Source organism: Sus scrofa, chromosome 9 (genome assembly GCF_054392235.1).
Source record: "Sus scrofa isolate SSC_HxYL_T2T_F1_AM1 chromosome 9, Sscrofa_HxYL_maternal_Yorkshire_Landrace_v2.0, whole genome shotgun sequence".
NCBI lineage: Eukaryota > Metazoa > Chordata > Mammalia > Artiodactyla > Suidae > Sus > Sus scrofa.
Genome location: NC_139391.1, coordinates 52846548 through 52861746, shown reverse-complemented (window position 1 = coordinate 52861746; position 15199 = coordinate 52846548). Strand labels below are relative to the sequence as shown.

Here is a 15199-nt window from a genome sequence, read left to right as displayed (position 1 = left end):
TATGTTTTATGAATATTTTCTTCTTGTCCATGGATTGCTTTTTAAATTTCTCAACATTATCTTTTGAAGAGAAAATGTTTTTTTCAATGTGATATAATCCAATTTATTCATTTTTTAAAATTTTTAAATTTTTTTTATTATTATTTTTTTTGTCTTTTTGTCTTTTTTTTTTGTTGTTGTTGTTGCTGCTATTTCTTGGGCCGCTCCCGTGGCATATGGAGGTTCCCAGGCTAGGGGTTGAATCGGAGCTGTAGCCACCGGCCTACGCCAGAGCCACAGCAATGTGGGATCCGAGCCGCGTCTGCGACCTACACCACAGCTCACGGCAACGCTGGATCGTTAACCCACTGAGCAAGGGCAGGGACCGAACCCGCAACCTCATGGTTCCTAGTTGGATTCGTTAACCACTGCGCCACGACGGGAACTCCCAATTTATTCATTTTTAAAAGAATTATTTAAGAAATTGCCGAGCCCAGGGTCACTAAGGTTTTTTTTCTTAAGTCTTCTAGAAGTTTTATAATTTTACCTTTTATATGTTTATGATCCATTTCTGTACACAGTGTGAGGTTAGGGTCAAGGTTCATTTTTTGTGTGTGCAGGTATATGGCTAATTGTTCCAATACAATTCATTGGAAATATTATCCTTTCCATATTAAATTGTCTTAGCACCTTTGTTGAAAATCAATTGACCTAAATGTGTGGATATATTTCTGAATTCTCTATTCTGTTCCATTAATATATGTGTCTAGCTTAGTGCCAATTCTATGCTGTATTCATTACTGTAGCTTTATCATAACATCTTGGCATAAAGTGTAGGTCTTTCAACTTTTATGTTTTTTTTCAAAGTTGATTTGGCTATTTTTGGTCCTTTGCACTTCCATATGATTTGGAATCACCTGATCAATTGTTAAAGAAACTTACCTGAAATTCAGCCATTATTGTGTTAAATCTATAGATAAATTTATGTATATACATTAATTTATTATGTTAATGTGATGAATTATACTAATTGATTTTCAAATATTAAACCAGCCTTTCATTTTTAAGATAAATCCCACTTAGTCCTGATATATATCCCTTTTACATAATGTGGGATTTTATTTGTTACTATTTTATTAAGGATTTTTATGTCTGTTCATGAAGAACCTTTCTTTTTAATTTTCTTGTCATGTTATAAAATGAATTGGGAATTTTTCTTCTATTTTCTGAAAGAGTTTGTGTTATATTGGTATTAATTCTCCTTGAATGTTTGATTGACAAATAAAACCATTTGGGCCAGGGAAACTTTTTGATTACAGATTCAATTTCTTTTTCCTTTTTTTGTCTTTTCTAGGGCCGCACCTGCAGCATATGGAGGTTGCCAGGCTAGGGGTCTAATTGGAGCTATAGCCGCCAGCCTACGCCACAGCCACAGCAGTGCAGGATCCAAGCCGTGTCTGCGACCTACACCACAGCTCATGGCAATGCCAGATCATTAACCCACTGAGTGAGGCTAGGGATGGAACCCACAGCGTCATGATTCCTAGTCGGATTCATTAATCACTGCACCACAATGGGAACTCCTCAATTTCTTTAATACATATAGGGCTATCCAGATTTTCCATTCATTCCTGAGTTGATTTTGGTAAATTGTGTTTTTCAAGGAATTTGTTCATTTAACTTAAGTCATTGAATGTGTTGACCACAAAATTGTTTATGATATTCTCTTATTCTTTTAATGTTAGTAAAATCTATAGTGATATTCCCTTATTACCGATATTATTGATTTGTGCTTTCTTTCTCCTCTCCTTCTCACTCACTCCCTCTCATTAGTCTATTTATGGCTTTATTGCTTATATTAATCTTTCCAGAGAATCACATTTTTTCTATTTTTTTTTCTAGTTTGTTGATTTCTTCCCTTAACTTTATTGCATCCTTACTTGTACTTAAACTAGGGTTTTACTTCACACTTCATTTGTTAAGCTTCTTAAATAGGAGCTTAGATCATAATTTAGACCTAAATAAAAAACTGTCTTAGTCCATTCAGTCTTCTATAACAAAATACCACAGACTGGGTGTCTTATAAAAACAGAAATTTATTACTCACAGTTATGGAAGCTGAATATTCATGATCAAGGTCCAGTGTGTTTGGGTTCTGGTAAAGGGCCTCTTCCAGCTTGCAGACTGTCAACTTCCGGCTGTGTCCTCAGAGGACACATCGTGCAAGGGAGCTCTGTAGAGCCTCTTTTATAGGAACACAATCCCATTTATGGGGGGTTCACTCGCCCCAGCGTCTCCCTAAGACTCCACCTCCTAATATTGTCACATTGAGGGTTAGGATTTCAACACGAATTTTGAGTGGACACAGGCATTCAGACCATAATGATAATATAAGCATCTTAAAACAATAAAATTTTTTCTAGGCATTGCCTTAACTGAATCCCACAGTTTCTTTTTTGTTGTTGTTGATATTTTTTTGCGGGGGTTGTTGTATGTGTGTGTGTTTTTAGGGCCGCATCAGCGCATAAGGAAGTTTCCAGGCTAGAGGTCGAATCAGAGCTACAGCTGCTGGCCTACACCACAGCCACAGCAACATGAGATCTGAGCCACATCTGCAACCTACACCGCAGCTGGTGGCAGTGCTGGATCCTTAACCTACTAGGCGAGGTCAGGGATTGAACCCGAGTCCTTATGGATCCTAGTCAAGCTTGTTACCACTGAGCCACCACGGAAACTCCTGAATCCCATGGTTTTGATATGGTGTGTTTTAGTTCTCATTCCTTTCAAAATATTTTCCAATTTTTTGTACTTTTTTCTTTCACCCATGGCTTATTTAGAAGAATATTGCCTAATTTCAAAGTGTTTGGAGTTTTTATAGATACCATGTTGTCACTGATTTCTAATTTAATTTTGTCAAAGAACACAATCTGTACAAATTAAATCTTTTAAAATATATGGGGACTGATGTATGACCTAGTATCTGTTGTATCTTTGTGAATGTACTACGTGCCATTGAAAAGAATGTATATTCTGCAATTGTTGGTTAGTGATGGTCTCTAAAGGTCAACTAGATTAAGTTGGTTTATAGTATTGTTGGATTCTTCTATATCCTATTTTCTGTCTATTTATTTTTATCAATTATCAAGACAGGAGTATTAAAATCTCCAGTTATTATTGTGGATTTGTCTAGTTCTTTCTTTAGTTCTGTTAGTTTTTTTTTTTTTTGTCTTTTTAGGGGCACACCTGAGGCATATGGAGGTTCCCAGGCTAGGGGTTGAATCAGAGCTGTAGCCGCCAGCCTACACCACAGCCACAGCAATGCCAGATCCGAGCTGCACCTGCGACCTGTACCATAGCTCACGGCAACACCAGATCCTTAACCCACTGAGTAAGGCTAGGAATTGAACCCACAACCTCATGGTTCCTAGTTGGATTCTTTCCTCTGTGCCATGACAGGAACTCCCTGTTCATTTTTGTTCTGTATATTTTGACACTCTGTTATTAATCGCACACACTTTTATTATTGTTGTCTTCCTGATTAATTGACCCTTTAATCATTATGAAATATCCTTCTTTATCTGAGGTCATATTCCTTGTTTTGTGTGAAATCTACTTTGTCTGATATAAATTTAACCACAATAGCCTTCTTGTGCTGTTTGGTATATATTTTTTCAATCCTTTTACTTTTCACCTATCTGTGTCTTTATTTTTAAAGTGTGTCTTTTATAGATTGCATGTAGTTGGTTGTGTGTTTTATATTTAGACTGACAATGATCATCTATGCTTTGGGGTTTATTGTGTCTAGTTCATTTGCCTAGTGTTTAGTTCATTAACATTTAACACACTATTAATAGCTTGTGTTAGGTATACTATCTTGTATTTCTATTTGTTCCTTCTATTTTATTTTTTGCTTTTTAGGGCGGCACTCGCGGCACATGGAGGTTCCCCAGCTAGGGGTTGAATCCGAGCTATAGCTGCCGGCCTATGCCACAGCCTCAGCAATGCAAGATCCGAGCTGCGTCTGCGATCTACACCACAGCTCACAGCAATGCCAGATCCTTAACCCTCTGAACAAGGCCAGGGATCGAACTTGCATCCACATGGATGCTAGTTAGAATCGTTAACTGCTGAGCCACCACGGGAACTCCATGTTCCTTCTGTTTTATTCAGTTTTTTCTTTTTCTTTTTGCTCTTTTTAGGGCTGCACTCTTGGCATATGGAAGTTCCCAGGATAGGGGTCAAATCAGAGCTGTAACTGCTGCCCTACCCCACACCACAGCTGTAGCAGCCGACCTACACCACAGCTCACAGCAATGCCAGATCCTTAACCCACTGAGCAAGGCCAGGGATCAAACCCAACCCTCATGAATACTAGTCAGATTTGCTACCACTGAGCCACACGGGAACTCCCCTTCTGGGTTTTTGTTGTTGTTATTCCTCTGTTTCATTTATCTGCTTTCTTTTGGGTTAATCAAGTACTTTTTGGTATTCCATTTTATTCCTACCATTGGATTTTTAATTATACCTCTTTTTATAGCTATGCCTTTTTTTTTTTAGTGACTGCTTGAGGTTATTACTATGCATTATGAAGTTATCATAGTCTATTTAGGATTAATGTTGTGCTATTATTTCACATAAGACGTAAAGTACTTTGAACATAATTCTGTTCCCTCCATGCTTTGTGCTATTTTGTCATATATTTTGCTTCAGTCTACATTATATATCCACCAACACAAAGTTATTGTTTTTGCTTTAGGCAGTTAGTTGTCTTTTAAAGAAATTAAGAGAAGGAGAAAAAGATTTTTTGAAAAATATTTACCCACACAGTGTTTACTTCATTAGCATTTAACACAACATTTAACATACCATTTCTGGTTTTTCAGATCCTTCTTGTACATATGATTTTCCATCCTCTCCTTTTAGACCAAAAAACTTTCTATAGTGTTTCTTGCAAGGCAGATCCACAGGTGACAGGTTCTCTCAGCTCTCATTTATGTCATGTTTTCCCCTTCTTTCAAGGATCACAGCCTTACACTGACTGTGTCCAGTGTCTGAAAACAATTGGCTCATAGATTCTGTCCAGATTTACAGATAGTTGTACATGGCAGGAAGGGTAAGTCTGGTACTAGTTACTTTTTCATGGCTAAAAGAGGCCATCTCTTCTGGTTTTGTATCCTTTGATTCAAGTGTTGGACTTAAACTGATCTTTTGAATGTTTCCCCCTCCTATTTTAATTTTTTTTTTTTTTCAGGGCTGCACCTGTGGCACATGGAGTCTCCTGGGCTAGGAGTTGAATTGGAGCTGCAGCTGTCGGCAGCTGTTGGCCTTCCCCATGGCCACAGCAATACCAGATCCGAGCCGCAACTGCAATCTACACTGCAGCTCATGGCAACTCCAGATCCCGTAACCCAGTGAGTGAGGCCAGGGATTGAACCCACATCCTCATGGATACTAGTCAGATTCCTAACCCACTAAGCCACAATGGGAACTCTCCTCCTCCTATTTTCTATCTAATTATTTTGTTTTACTCTGTAGGCAATTTTCTCAACCTTTTTTTTCAATTCTTTCATTGAAAATCTAAAATTTGCTCTCATACATTAATTTCTTTTTTTTTTTTTTTTTTTTTTGGCTTTTTGTTGCTGTTGTTATTGTTGTTGCTATTTCTTGGGCCGCTCCCTCGGCATTATTGTTGTTGTTGTTGCTATTTCTTGGGCCGCTCCCGCGGCATATGGAGGTTCCCAGGCTAGGGGTCCAATCGGAGCTGTAGCCACCGGCCGACGCCAGAGCCACAGCAACGCGGGATCCGAGCCGCGTCTGCAACCTACACCACAGCTCACGGCAACGCCGGATCATTAACCCACTGAGCAAGGGCAGGGACCGAACCTGCAACCTCATGGTTCCTAGTCAGATTCGTTAACCACTGCGCCACGACGGGAACTCCTCATACATTAATTTCTAAGAGCTCTCTTTTGTTCTTTGATTAATTCTAATTGGTAGGTCATGTTTCAAGGAAACATTGTTATCTTCTGAGGGCAGTAATGATACGAAGGCATTTCTTCTGCTCTCTGTATTGCTTTTGGTTTCTCTTTTCTGTATATTTATCTTAGTTTTCCTCTTTTATGTTGGGGATTGTTCTCAAATGTCTGACGATCTTTGTGCATATTTTCATAGTTAAAAGTGAATCTAGGAATTCCTATCGTGGCCCAGTGGTTAACAAATCTGACTAGGAACCATGACGTTGCGGGTTCGATCCTTGGCCTTGCTCAGAGGGTTAAGGATCCGGCGTTGCCGTGAGCTGTGGTGTGGGTCGCAGATGCAGCTTGGATCCTGCACTGCTGTGGCTCTGGCGTAGGCCGATGGCTACAGCTCCGATTAGACCCCTAGCCTGGGAACCTCCATATGCCACGGGAGCAGCTCAAGAAAAGGCAAAAAGACAAAAAAAAAAAAAAAAAAAGGTGAATCTAGGAGTTCCCTGTTGGCCTAGTATTTAAGGCCACATTGTCACAGCTGTGGCTCTGGTCACTGGGGTGGCACGGGTTTGTTCTCTGGCCCAGGAACTTCTGCATACTGTGGGCGTGGCCAAAAATAAAATAAAATAATAGAAATTTAAAAATTAAATATAGAATAAAAGTAAATAAAAGTGAAGCTAGAAGGCTGATCACTAAGAACCTGGCCATTTTGTTTGGAGCCTCCCAATATTGACATGTCTCTGTAGGTCTCTTTTCTTGGGTGTATCCCAGAAATACATTGATCACCAAGTGGACTCTTCCAATATCTTGCTTGAGGAGAATAAGCTTAGCTGCCAGTGTCCTGTTTCTGTTGTGGCTCAGTGGTAATGAACCCATCTAGTACCCATGAGGATTCGAGTTTGATCCCTGGACTCAATCAGTGGGTTAAGGATCTCGCGTTGCCATGAGCTGTGGTGTAGGTTGCAGACGCGGCTCGGATCCTGCATTGCTGTGGCTGTGGCATAGACTGGCAGATATAGCTCCCATTCAACCCCTGGCCTGGGAACTTCCATATACCTCTGGTATGGCCCTAAAACACAAAATAATAATGATAGTAATAATAATATGCTTGAGATATGTATGTATGTATTACTATTATTCACTATTCTCCACTTTTATTGGGTCTTTCAATTCATTAACTTACTCTGTTAACCCTGATATAAAAGACAGTCTCTTTTATCCCGGTAACTTTAATTAGTAGCAGATGGTGGTTCTCTTAGGTGGAAGGAAATGGAAGTCCAGGACAGTAAGTCCCATCATTCTGTTTTCCAGGTCAATAAACCATAAAGTTTTCTGTGGAGGTGGGATTGAATATAGGAGGTGACAGTATTACCGTTCAGTCCTTTCTTTTTCATTTCTTCATTAATCCTTTCAACATACATTTGTTACCATGTGCTATTGGCTGTGCTTGGTACAACTCCCCTACGGGGAGACAGAAGCATCGACTTGACTCGCACAGATGGGATAGAGTTGCTTTTCCTTGGGCTGGGTTCATATTGGTGATTATTTTTCTCTACTTTTTGACTGGAGTGAAAATGAAACTTTATTCTCTTAGCTTTGGTCAAGAAGGCGATCACCCAGATGAAACAGTCATGGTAAGAGGAGGGAAGTATCGTGTGATAGAAATTCCCTCTCCTGTGAATGGACTTATCTGAAATGCTTTCACAAAAGATGCTGGTTAACAGCCCTTACTGGGCACAAGAACTCAGCGTAGCTTTAATTCTCTCTCGGAAGCCAAGATTTAGTGTTATTATAGTCTCCAGAGAATATACCCTGCATTTGTCTTCAAGTGACCACGTTACAGCCCTACCCCCACCCCTTTTTTTGCTTTTTAGGGCCACACCTATGTGGCACATGGAAGTTCCCAGGCTAGGTGTGGTATCGGAGCTACAGCTGCCAGCCTATGCCACAGTCACAGCAACACAGCAACACCGGATCCAAGCCAGGGACTGAACCCGCATTCTCATGGAATCTAGTCAGATTCATTTCTGCTGCACCAAGACGGGAACTCCAAAAGGCATACCCTTTACCACAAGCAGGAGGAGGAAACAGCTCGCCACGTAGCATGGCCAGACTCGTGTCTGGATCTAGGTCTTCTTTTCTCAATTCGGGGAAGAAGTCACACAGAAGAATGATTTTTCTTGGAAGAGCCATAGTTCACTTCAGCAGTAGGGAGACCAGTTGAAGTTTTAGTCGAAAAAGAAATTCAAGGAGTTCCCGTTGTGGTGCAGTGGAAATGAATCTGACTAGGAACCAAGAGGTTGCAGGTTCGATCCCTGGTCTCACTTGGCCTCACTCAGTGGGTTAAGGATCCAGCATTGCCATGAGCTGTGGTGTAGGTCACAGGCTCAGCTCGGATCCCGAGTTGCTGTGGTGTAGGCTGGCAGCCATAGCTCCAATTTGACCCCTAGCCTGGGAACCTCCACATGCCATGGGTGTGGCCCTGAAAGGCAAAAAAAAAAAAATGTTCATTGAGGAGTTCCCACGTGGTGCAGTGGAAATGACTCCGATTAGGAACCAAGAGGTTGCAGGTTCCATCCCTGGCCTGGCCCAGTGGATTAAGGATCCGATGTTGCTGTGAGCTGTGGTGTAGGTTGCTTGGATCATGCATTGCTGTGGCTCTGGTGTAGGCCGGCAGCAACAGCTCCGATTAGACCCCTAGCCTGGGAACCTCTGTATGCCGCTGGTGCGGCCCTAAAAGGACAAAAGACAAAAAAAAAAAAAAAAAAAAAAATTCAGCCCCAATGTTACAGCCTTCGTGTTGCCACACAAGAGGCTAAAGAGCTCCCTGCAGCAATTTCTCTGTGTCATATGTTAGGAATAAGGGTATCCTTAACTCTCCCATATACATACGGTGTATGAATAAGTGATGAATAGTCTTATCAGAATATGTAAATGTGGAGTTCCCGATGTGACTGAGTGGGTTAAGAACCTGGTGCTGTCCCTTGGGGTATTCAGGGTTGATCCCTGGCCTGGCTCAGTGGGTTAAGTGTCCGGCGTTGCCACAAGCTGAAACTTAGGTCACAGTTGCAGCTTGGATCCCATGCTGCCGTGGCTGCAGCTCCAATTCCACCCTTACCCTGGACTTCTATATGCTGCAGGTGCCGCCCTGAAAAGAAAAGAAAAAATAAATGTAGATGCTGTTATTTTTCAAAAGTCCTCCTCTTTCTCACTGATAGCTCCCTTCCAGCTTTTTGTATTCGGTTCAAGACACTGCTGTCCCGGGAATGCAGGGAAGGCAGAGAGTCTGTAAATGGCATTGGAAGAAAAATGGGGTTGTTGAAAAGTTATGGAAGCTGTGGAGCTCCAGAGTCCACTAGGGTTGAGACCAAATGTGGGACCAGGCTTAGAGCGGGTGAGGAAGACAAGAGAGTCAGAACAAAAGCTAGAGAGGGAGGACGAAGGATGAGGGACAGGGCAGGTGCGGTGAGGCATGGGAGTCATCCACCTGCAGAGGAGGGAAGGAACCAGGACTTCCTGGGGAGAATTTATGCCTTTGTCTTTTTAAACTTTATTTTATTTTTTAGTGGCACACTTCTGAGATCTGAGAAAATATGGGGTAGGTATAGCTCCTGTGATACTAGGAACTCACAGTAACTTTCAAAGACTTATTCATTTGCAAATCTCATTTTACCCACACCTGGTACATCTCCCCCAGAGAGGGGAGAGGAGAAAAGGCTTTAACTCAGGGTCACCCATGCCATTGACCAGCTTCCCAAACTTCTGAACAGCAAGGAGATTCTATGCCTAAAAGCTCCTTTCCTGCCTTCACTGGGGGCTCAGAGGGTGGGTCTTGGGAAGGGGTGGTGGTGCTGTAGTTGAAAGATGCAGTATTCACAGCCAGGGAGATAAACTCACTAAGATTGGCCACATTTCAGAAAACGTAAACATTCTATTTTAAAAATACACTCTCCAAAAAAATGTCTGGCTATAGACTAACACTTGCTGTCAGATGCTTATAAAAAATAATGCAAACAGAAAATAAAACTTGGTTTCCCAGCATGAGCCTAACTTCTGCTGTGCGACTTTCTAGCCCTAAGAAAGTTCTGCCATGTGAGAGTAGTTGTGAACAAACCGTGGCTACAGGAGCTTCCTTCTGCAGAAAGCAGGCGGGTACCACAGGTGGTAGACTTGGCAGAGAGAGGAACATATGGATTCGACAACAGAAATAGATGTCACCATCTGGCACAAAAGCCCCTCAAATGATCCTTTTACCTCTCTGTCCTACCCCTTATCCAGGTTGAGAGCAGATGGCCTTTGAAATATATTTGGTTTTTTTTTTTTCATGACATAGTCCTGGTTTTAAGCAAATGTAGATAGAAGGTGATGTGTTTTGTCGCAGATGCCTGGCAAAGTGGAATTCAAGGAAGAGGGGAGAAGTTTCTGAGGCTAGACTCAGACATGATGGCTTGGATTAGAACTGGGGCGTTTCCTGCGGGTGTTAGAACAAGAAGAGTATAATCCCCAGGAAGGAGGCAGATCAGCAGGCCAGCTGTTGGTGTGCAAGTGAAACTGATTCCTGGGTAAGAAGTGTCTGCAGAAAGATTTCCTGGAGGCCCTTCTTGCCAGGCCCTAGATGACTTTCAAACCAAATTTCTGGACACAGACATCTTGTAAGGTGGTTTATGTTGTGCAGGATTTGAACAACAGTGCAGGCTATGGCTGTTGGGATGTGGTCAGTAAAGTCAGGTACGCTATGAAGACCTTGCTGGACTTTAACATCTAGAATCTTGGTGGTTGTGCACTTTCAGAGTCTCACCTGGGAGGATGGAATTTGGGGGACAAAGGGCAAACATTTCAATATTTGCTCTTGCTATTGAGTCTGGTTTTGGTTCCTGTGGGCAGGTTGTTCTGTGGAATGCCCCTGTCACCTCAGTACTTCTTTCATCAGCTATGACACCATGCCTAGATTCCAATGACACAACAGCTTCTCATCACATTTTAAAAGCACATCTAGCTGAAAGGTCCTGTTGTGGCTCAGTGGTGAACCTGACTAGTATCCATGAACATGTGATTTTGATCCCTGGCCTCGATCCGTGGGTTAAGGATCCGGTGCAGCTGTGGTATAGGTCACAGATGGAGCTCATGTCTGGCAGCTGTGGCTCTGATTTTGTCTCTAGCCTGGGAACTTCTGTATCCCGAGGGTGTGGCCTGAAAATAAATAAGTAAATAAATAAATAAAAGCACAACCAGATGGACTGGAAAAACCCACCCCTTAAAATGTCTAATAAAGTAAAATCTGAAACAAATCCTCAGATTGAAACTCTTATGTAAACAAGGGTGCCTTTGCTGCAGGCATTGTTGCCATTATAACTCACCTTGAGGAGGTTCCCTATTTACTTAAAGCTGAACTATCTGTGGGTTAAAGAACATGCTGCTCCATTTGGGTCAGAGTAGTGCTGGCCACACACACCTGTTGTCTTTTTCAGACTAGGCGGGACCCACTGATGCATGCTGTGTGGGTGGGGTATGTTTGGAATGGGGTGAAACTCCGGACACCTCTTCAGAGTCTCTCCTGACACAGTGGATGGCTGGAGAGGCCTCTGTCTGGCCTCTCATCTACTCTAGAGACTGGAGAGGGTCCTAGCTCTGTTGATGGTCAATCAGAATTCCACACACACCCCCCTTCCAGATCCATGAGAAGGAAGAGGAAGAGTTCAATGAGAAGAGTGAACATGATTCTGGTATCAACGAGGAGCCTCTACTCACAGCAGATCAGGTACAAATCTTTCTTGGTTCATGGAACTTTCTGTTCTTTTGACAGTGAGAAAGTCAGAGTACACACTTGTCCACATCCCATTCAGGTGATAGAAAAATGTATGGCCTAGTTGTGGCTGTGTCGATAACTTAAGGTGTCTTTGATAAGGGATTCATGTCTCTTTATGCCTCGCTTTACCCGCCTGCAGTAAATAGGAATATAATTCCTGATGTGTGTGTTTGATGGGTCTGTGTTTGGTATGAGCCAGAGACAGGCACAGGGCCTACCGCCCTCATTTCCTGCTAAGCCTCTTAATTGCAACTCATTGTGCTTGGAGTCAAGACTTTTATTCAACAAGGGTTCCAAATAAGTGTTCTCACAAGAATAGAAATGGCAGATGAGGCTTTCAAGTGGTGGATATTTTCTCATATTTCATAGAACACTGAAAATGTTGAGCCTTCCAAAGGGAATCTTAGAGACACTCATTTGTATATATATTGCTTCACATTTTATTGTTACTTATGTTTTGAGTTTAATAATTTGTTACTTAGGGAGATTATTCCTGGGTCTCTGGATTCCTTAGCCTTTCAGTCAACAAAAAGTTATGAGAGCTTGTCTTTTTAAAAATTTTAAATTTATTTATTTATTTGGCTTTCTAGACCTGCACCCACAGCATGTGGAAGTTCCCAGGCTAGGTGTCAAATTGGAGCTGCAGCTGCTGGCCTATACCACAGCCACAGTAACACCAGATCCAAGCCGCTTCTTTGACCTACACCACAGCTCACAGCAATGCCGGATCCTTGACCCACTGATCGAGGCCAGGGATCGAACCCTCATCCTCATGGATACTAGTCAGATTTGTTTCCGTTGCACCACAATGGGAACTCCCTATCGCACTTGTCTTGAACAAGCACCTTTCAAATGTTTGCACAGAGTGGTTCAGAAAAAGCTCCAGCAGGAGCTTCTTTCATATCTGTGGTAAAAGGTGGGATGTAAACAGATAAGGATCAAGCGATTAAAGGGAACTGGATTAAAAGGCATAGGGGCTATAGCATTATTCTTGTGAATGTGGGGGGACATAAAATCCAGTGATGCAAGTTTAATGGCGACTACGCTGAGAGAAAGAGAACTTCAGCCATAAAGTTCTGAAGGAGGTTGTGACATTTGCCTGCATTCTCTGAACGGCTTGCAGTAGTCAGAAAGTTTCCCCTAAAATTGTGAGTGGGGATGGAAAAATCTTGGGGATAAAATAGAAATTATCCTAAAGGAGGGGACCTTACGTGCCTTTGTCTTTGGTCAGCCTAACATAAAGGAATCCACTTCAAAGACCAGTGGCCTTGGAGCCAGAGACCATCACGACATGGAGAACAGACAAATAAAACATAAATCAGATGCACCGTTATGACCAGACTCGTGGATGGCTCCTTTTCAGAAGCGGTCTTTGCGTCCTCCATTTTCTTCATGTGTAAACAATTAATGTACAAAATCGTTCGATCTTATTCCTTTTGGCTGTTCTCTAATTTTACTCTCTTTTCAAGGTGCTGTCCCTCCATAGGAGTCTAGGTTATTTCTCCTCTCCAGACTCTTCCTAACCTTTTATTTTCAGTTTTTGCTTTTTTTTTTTTAAGGGCCACACCTGTGGCACATGTAAGTTTACCGGCTAGGGGCTGAATCGGAGCTGCATCTGCCAGCCTTCACCACAGCTACGTATACACAGGATCCGAGACACATCTGCGACTACACCATAGCTCGTGGCAATGCTGGATCCTTAACCCACTGAGGGAGACCAGGGATCCAACCCGAGTCCTCATGGATACTAGTCGGGCTCGTTACCGCTGAGCCACGACAGGAACTCCTCCCCATCCTTTTATTATTTCCTTATCTTCATTTGCACTTGTTGTTGGGTAGCTTTAGTTCCTGTCCAGGTGAATTCTGGAGGAATAGCTGTTTTTCTCTCTGTAAAAAGCAACTCCCCATTTTGAGTTGTCCGAGGAACACTTTGTTTTTTCCCAGTCACAAGCAATTAATGATCTGGGTTTTGCGTTAGAGCTGGGTAGATAAAATATTTCCCCACTTAGAAAGAAAATACTCAGCAAATTGAAGTAAATGTTCCCTTCCAGGCAGCTCTGCATTGTTTCCTGAAAGAGCAGTTTATTTCCAATAAAGCACTCATCTAAATGGTGTTCTTGGAAGAGGTTTTCCATTAAAGGGTGCTGTACATTAAAGGGAGAGTATATGGAAGCCTTCAATCAGATCTATTTTTATGATTATTCAGTATTTATTAAGTAACAATATTGCTTTAGGAATTTTACAGACAGCAAATTAGGAACATCCTTAACTGATCAAAATTTAAGCTGGACCGTCCCCACAGAAGAGAACAGCGAGCGCTCCCTTGTGTCCTTTCCACAGGTGATTGAGGAGATTGAGGAGATGATGCAGAACTCCCCGGACCCTGAAGAGGAAGAGGAGGTTCTGGAAGAGGAGGATGGGGGAGAGACCTCCTCCCAGGCGGACTCCGTCCTCCTGCAGGAGATGCAGGCCTTGACCCAGACCTTTGACAACAACTGGTCCTATGAAGGTGAGGCTCATGGGGGCAGGTCTGCCCATGGTGAACAGGGCTCTGCCAGGCAGGGCACCTGGCTCACATAGCTAGCGGAGCCTTGAATCTAAGTAGTCGGCGATGCCTGTCTTTCTTTCTTTCTTCCTTCCTTCTTTTCTTCCTTTCTTTTCTTTTTCTTTTTTTCATTTTTGGCCTCTCTGCAGCGTAAGGAGCTCCTGGCCCAGGGATCAGATCAAAACGCAGTCTTGACCTAAGCCAAAGCTGTGGCAATGCTGGATTCTAAACCCACTATTCCAGGCTGGGGATCAAACCTGCCTCCCAGAGCTCTCAAAACACTGCCAATCCCATTGTGGCAAAGCAGGAGGCAATGCCTTTGTTAAATTAAGCAAAATTAAAATGGTAAAACTGGAGTTCCTGCTGTGGTGCAGCGGAAACAAATCCAACTAGGAACCATGAAGTTGAGGGTTCGATCCCTGGCCTCGTTCATTGGGTTAAGGATTCAATGTGGCCGTGAGATGTGGTGTAGGTCGCAGATGCGGCTTGTATCCTGCATTGCCTATAGCTGTGGTATAGGCCGGCAGCTGTAGCTCTGATTCTGAACCCTCTCTTCAAAAGGTTGCTGCCTTAAAGTCAATGAAAAAAAAAAAAATACAGAGTTCCCATTGTGGCTCAGCATTAACAAACTCGACCAGTATCCATGAGAACATGGGTTCCATCCCTGGCCTTGCTCGGTGGGTTTAGGATCCAGCATTGCTGTGAGCTGGCCAACAACTACAGCAACTACAACAACTACGGCTCTAATTCAACCCTTAGCAGGAACTTCCACATGCCTCGGATGTGGCCCTAAAAAACAAACAAACAAAACAAATGGGAATGATAATAATATCTCATATTTGTGTTTTATTTTTTAAATTAAATCAATTTTTTTTTGTCTTTTTAGGGCCTCACCTGTGG

At 42.5% G+C, this 15199-nt stretch overlaps 2 protein-coding genes across 5 annotated transcripts in view; one reads left to right on the top strand and one right to left on the bottom strand.

The window, feature by feature from the left end:
* ST3GAL4 (ST3 beta-galactoside alpha-2,3-sialyltransferase 4) overlaps positions 1-15199 on the bottom strand; it is a 1054305-nt gene that overhangs the window by 906178 nt on the left and 132928 nt on the right. The window lies entirely within an intron of this gene.
* The window catches only part of FEZ1 (fasciculation and elongation protein zeta 1), a 51365-nt gene that overhangs the window by 20441 nt on the left and 15725 nt on the right, over positions 1-15199 (top strand). For 2 of the 4 annotated variants that reach the window (XR_014815564.1, XM_013979543.3), the window contains exons 4-5: positions 11620-11706; positions 14095-14263. Coding sequence is in view for 2 of the 4 variants with exons in the window: in XM_013979543.3 (XP_013834997.1) it covers positions 11620-11706; positions 14095-14263 (256 nt within the window). In the remaining 2 variants the exon portion in view is untranslated. Of the gene's footprint in view, positions 1-11619; positions 11707-14094; positions 14795-15199 lie in introns of all 4 variants that reach the window. The other 2 variants (XR_014815565.1, XM_021063094.2) reach the window with 2 other exon arrangements.